Here is a 5,510-nt window from a genome sequence, read left to right as displayed (position 1 = left end):
CCCCCCCGCCGCCGTTGACGACGAGGTGGCAAACTGATCGTTGTATTCGAGGGTGTTCCCATAGAGGCAACTGGATTCGGAACAAGAACAGCACATGTCCGAGTGTGCGTTCGAGTCGCACGATTTTCTATCCCATTCGTCGTTTTCAGCCTGATAAAGGTTCTCGCTTGGATAGACATCTTCGTCGTTTCCACCACGCCGATAGATCTCTTCGTTTCCCATTGACCGTTCCGAACGAGAATCCGTTCGGTTCACGTGACTGTAGGTGGAATCGTAGTCCTCGAGGGGCGAGTCGTTTCGTTGTCCGTACTTTTTTTTTCGTTTTCTTGGTTCGTACCCTTGTACGAATCGTAGCAATCGAAGCTCTGCGGAAAAACGGGCAGCGCCGGTGGATTCGTTTGGGGAGGTAAACTCGTGTACCTGCTGCTACTACCCCCCTGTTGATGCACGTTGTTTTGTTGCTGAATCGAACAACCCTCGAACAATTGGGACTGTTGTTGACTCGAAGAACCGTTCCAAATAGTGCCCGAACCTCCCAAATTGTTCGTCCCTCTGATCGGTGGACTCGGTGGACTTTGTGAATTTCTCGATCCAGAGCCGGAACCGCCCCCGCCGCCGCCACCGCCACTTGCCGAACCAGATCCGGAGCCCGAATTCGAACTGGAACTTAAGCCTAGTCCCAAAGCTAAGCCGGTACCAGACATTACGTCCAAATCGTTCTGTCTCTCTATACTCCGTTTTCCTAGGTGAGGGCTAAACGCGGTTTGTTGTTGTTGTTGTTGTTGGTAATGATGCGGATGCTGTTGATACTGAATTTGATGTTGATGGTGATGGTGATGGTATTGATATTGGTGTGGATGTTGGTGTTGGTGTTGGTGTTGATGCGAATGCATCGATCTAGAAGAGCCGAGAGATCCCTCGAACGAAGGTGGATGATCTGGCGGGGGTGGTAGCATGTCGCACCAATTCGGCGGCTGATTCTCGTTCGGTAGCGGCATTCTGTATTGATGACCTCTCCTCTGCGCTTCCGCGTTATTATCTTCTCCGCCGTTGTAAACGCTGCTGGCATTGTCGCTGCTCGGAGACACGGTCGATTTGTTACGGTCCAAGTTTGAATCTAAACTCGAGTAGTCCGGCTTGAGGCAGGAGTCGCTGGAATTGGACTTTCGTCCAGTGGTTTCTACCGAATCCGGACTACGGGCAGGCATGCAAAGCGTGGTTGTCGCGTACGGTTCTGGCGGAGCTTGCAATTGTTTCCGGGCGTTGTAAAATGTGGTTAGATTCACTTCGGCGTATTCCGAGCCTGTCATTCCGACGATTCCAGGTGGTAGACCGATTTGATTTTGATTACTCAACAGTTTCGTCTCGCAATCCTTATCGGTGGAGGAAGCCTGGAGAGTGTTGCTAGGTCTCCAGCCTCGCTCCAGCCACAGAGTGTCCTTATTGTTCAATTGACAAATGTCGTTGGCTGTACCAACGGGAACGCTCAAATGGCCCAGTTGTTTGCTCATCGCTTGCCTTCGTCGAACGTACAGAGCTCCCAGCAAGGCGGCGATAACGGTCAACACGACCGTTATTATCAGAATTAGAAACCAAGTTTCACCGACTACGGAGGCGTTTCTCTGGCTTGGATCCGTACGCGGCGGCAACTGCGTTAATTGTCCCGGATCCATGTTCAGAACAGTTGGATTGGAAAAAGGGCCGAGTCCAATACGAGTTAATCCGGCAACGCGGGCCGTGTAAAGCCCACCCGTCGTTAAACTATTGATTATCACCGAAGTCGTCGACGCATTTAACGACATCTGACCGAGAATCTTGTTGCTGCTGTTGCTCTTGATTTGAATCTGTAAACGCAAGAGAAAAAGAAGAGTAGATTATGCGTGTGAGAGAGAGAGAGAGAGAGAGAGAGAGACAATTTGCTTCACTTTTTACTACCTTGTATCCTATCAATTGTCCGTTTTGAGTAGTTTTCGGCGGTGGAGACCAACGAACGAACGCCGAAGTTACGTTTATCATGCCAACGTGAACATTCTCGGGTGCACCGGAAGGTATGTCCTCCAACGTGGTCGCCAATTTCACGTTACTCGGTCTACCTTCGATAGTTTTGAAGAAAGGAACTAGAAAAAACTCGTAGCGCGTGTACTTGCTCAGGTTGGTCAAAACGTAGCTGGTTGCTCCGGCATTTAGAACAGTCACCATTCGATATTCTGGTTTCTCGGAAACTTCCCGATACCTTATGTACAGCCCTTCCACCAAATCAGCCGCTCCGAGAATCTAAAGGTGGTTCACGAGGTACAAAGGGAAAAAAAGGAAGCACTTTCTTAGCAGATCGCCGTGAATCGAAAGTAGGTGTACGTCGTATCAAGATTAAGACGATACGACACTCAATCTAGAATTCTTACTCTCTACACTTACATCCCACACGATCTTCACGTTGCTACTGCTCAAAGGTTGAACATCCTTCAAGTAAAGAATCTCGCTGTTGAGACGATCTCTTGCACGAATCAGTACGGTTTGAGGAATCGCGTGTTGGTCGAGACTGGTCGTGCGAGCAGCATCCGACAGAGGACCAGGAAGGGAAAGTCCTTGAGCATTCCGAGCGCGAACAAGAAACACGTAGCTTGTGTCGGGTTTCAGATTGGTTACCTATCAACAAAGAGGAGAGCCTGTCAATTTTACAATACTTTGTGTTTATTATACAACAACGCGCGTTCTTACGGTATAGGTGTCGTCTGTAATTCCTGCACCGGCAACTATCCAGCTGGTCTTTGGATTCGAAGCAAAGTATTCAACGGTGTAATCGATTATCTTGCTAGCACCTTCGTGTCCACCCGGACTCCAGGTGAGCGAAACTGCATTACTGGTCGTGTTCACTATTCGCGGTTTACTCGGACTTTCGGGAAGCACCGATAGCTGCTCTGCTGCGGTTGCTACGCCGCGATGACCGATTCCCGAACTGGTGTTGATCGTTAAACTGGCAGTCCACGATGTATTACCGGACTCAGAGGACGCGACACACTTGTACATTCCCGTGTCGCTCAATTGAACGTTTCTAATAGAGAGGGTGCCGTTGCTCGCGATCACGAATCGATCGTCGGTGGCGGTGCCTGTCCGCACTAGTTCCTCGTTCTTGTACCATCGGATCTGTGGAACGGGTCTTCCAAACGCACGACACGGCATCGACACTTGCTCCTTCGGAGAGCAAGTTTGATTCGTCGCTCCTATCTCGATTATAGGCGGCGGAGCTTCTTCGATCGACGTAACCTAGAAGAAAAAGAGTCAAGAGAATGCTCGTGGAGAAATCGAACGAACCAATCTGGCTGGAAAGGGAGATACCTGAAGGAAAACGGTTGCCGTGCTAGCACCAGCTTGACTGATGGCACTGCAAACATAGTGTCCCTCGTCCTTTCCAATCACCCCTTTAACGTGCAAACTGCCGCCTTCTGCGATTCTATAGCGGTCCTGGTACTCGTTTCCAGGAAACATCAACTCTTGGGAACCTTCGCGGGTCCAAAATATCGAGGGCTCTGGCGCGCCACGAGCCGCGCAGGAAAACGAAACGTTCGATCCGACGCTGACTATCTCGTCTTTGGGGAAACTGGTGAAGACTGGTCGTGCTAGAAAACGCGATAAAGATCAAATAATCTATCTCACTTGGATCGCCAAGTCCTGTTGCCGCACCGCCGCACACTTACAATGCACTATCAACGTTGCACTGGCCGATATCGCACCGACGCCGTTTTCAGCGTCGCAAATGTACGTCCCTTGATCCTGCGACGTCACCCTCTCGATTCGCAAGCTCTTATCGTCCAATATATGCGCTCGACCGATCGGCATTTTCCCATCGTTCCGTCGCCAAAGGATCTCAGGCGGAGGATCGCCGCCTACGCGGCACGCGAATTCGGCTGTTTGTTCCGCCAGGATCGTTTGATTGGCAGGAGTCGACAAGAAGAATGGCTTCACTAACCGGAAAAATGAGAAACGGACAAATTCGAACGTGTATGTCTCCTTCTTATTACGCTTTTCTTCGATCGTCGCAGATATCGCTCACCGTGAACCGTCAAAGTTGCCACTGCCGATTCTTTCACGCCTACCATGTTCTCAGCAACGCATTGATATTTTCCCTGATCCGTTTGCCTCACATCCGAAATCATCAGATTCCCCCCATCTACCAAAGTGATACTGCAGAAAGAGAAGGAAAAGAAAGGTTCTCGTTTCGTTCGTTATTCGTTTAAAATACACCTATTTACCGTTTAGTCACGTCCAAATCTATCTTATGCCCGTTCCTTTTCCAGTGTAACGTTGGCTCCGGATGACCTCTGGGTGGTCCACACTCTAATAACGCGGTCTCTCCCGCTGCGACTCTTGTATTTTGCGGTTCCGCTCGAAATTCATCCCTTAACACTGCAACAAACAAACAAACAAACCACCGCCGTCACTTTTTCCTTTCCTTACCATTTTGCCAGCGTTTACCTCTCTATCTCTACCTATGGGGGGTATTCGCTAATCGTCGTCGGGGGAAAGAACGCGATATTATAGAATATCAGATTCATAAACGCATCCCAGTCCTTTCTTTTTGATCGTTTCGGTCCCCAGCCGAATGATGAGTCACGCGACATAGTCGGTGTATCGGCTAAGCCGTTCCGCTCTGTTTGTTCATCGTTAGCGCCGTACAAACAGTCCTGCTACACTCGTCCTATACTCACGCGATATACTTTCGAGTAGCTTTTCATCTACTTTTCAACGCTTTTCACTCATTCTCTTTTCCTTTTTCCCAAGTGACCTTTACTTTCGGAACACTACTACACGCGCGCGTCAAATTAGCAGAGGGCTAATAATTTGCCGAAAGAAAAATCGACATATCCACCGGACGAAATTCCACCAAACTGGCTGCTCGAAAATTTTCGATCGGAGGAACAACGAGAGCGTGCGAGAAAACGACATCGACGGGGTGTGGAAGCGAGAGGAAGAGAGAGAGAGATGAGTCAAAAAAAGGGAAAAGAAAAAAGAAAAATGAGAAAAGGTAGGAGGGAGCGAGGAAGGGATAGAGGGTGAGGTTGGTGCGTAGTCAAACAACCTCCAATTAACGGACGCTAGATCTGGAGCGAAAGAATTGAAGGGTTCTCGGATCTCCCGTCTCACCCCTGCCGTCTTTTTTCCTATTCTCACCCCTACCGGTCATATAACCCCTCGGGCTTTTTCGCGAGCCGCAGGAACCAACTAATGAGAGCAGCAGGCGCGTTCCCTTCGTGCTGCGCGTGTATGGACGAGACAAACGGCTACGCCTGTTAGACCGTGCGGGAGTAGCACCATCTGCGCGAGACGAGTTCTTCAAAACCGGGCTAGCACTCTTGTTGCAAGATGGATAGAACGACGGTGGAAACAACTCGACTGATCGCGACGACAACCTGTGACCGCACCGTACTTGGCTTAAAGTACTTAGTTACGAACGCCTATTTTCATTTAGAGAGAGAGAGAGAGAGAGAGAGAGAGAGAGAGAGAGAGAGAGA

General features: G+C 49.6%; 1 protein-coding gene across 1 annotated transcript in view; it reads right to left on the bottom strand.

Annotated features, from left to right (window-relative positions):
- Positions 1–5,510, bottom strand: part of LOC108579415 (roundabout homolog 2-like) — a 13,840-nt gene that overhangs the window by 808 nt on the left and 7,522 nt on the right. The window contains 9 exon segments of the mRNA XM_017942945.1: positions 17–311; positions 314–1,844; positions 1,936–2,274; positions 2,416–2,646; positions 2,719–3,264; positions 3,337–3,617; positions 3,696–3,962; positions 4,052–4,182; positions 4,251–4,404. Coding sequence (XP_017798434.1) covers positions 17–311; positions 314–1,844; positions 1,936–2,274; positions 2,416–2,646; positions 2,719–3,264; positions 3,337–3,617; positions 3,696–3,962; positions 4,052–4,182; positions 4,251–4,404 — 3,775 coding nt within the window.

This window comes from Habropoda laboriosa, unplaced genomic scaffold (assembly GCF_001263275.1).
Source record: "Habropoda laboriosa isolate 0110345459 unplaced genomic scaffold, ASM126327v1 scaffold76, whole genome shotgun sequence".
NCBI classification, from domain to species: domain Eukaryota; kingdom Metazoa; phylum Arthropoda; class Insecta; order Hymenoptera; family Apidae; genus Habropoda; species Habropoda laboriosa.
Note: the sequence above shows the minus strand (reverse complement) of the source record. Positions and strands in the feature narration are given on the sequence as shown.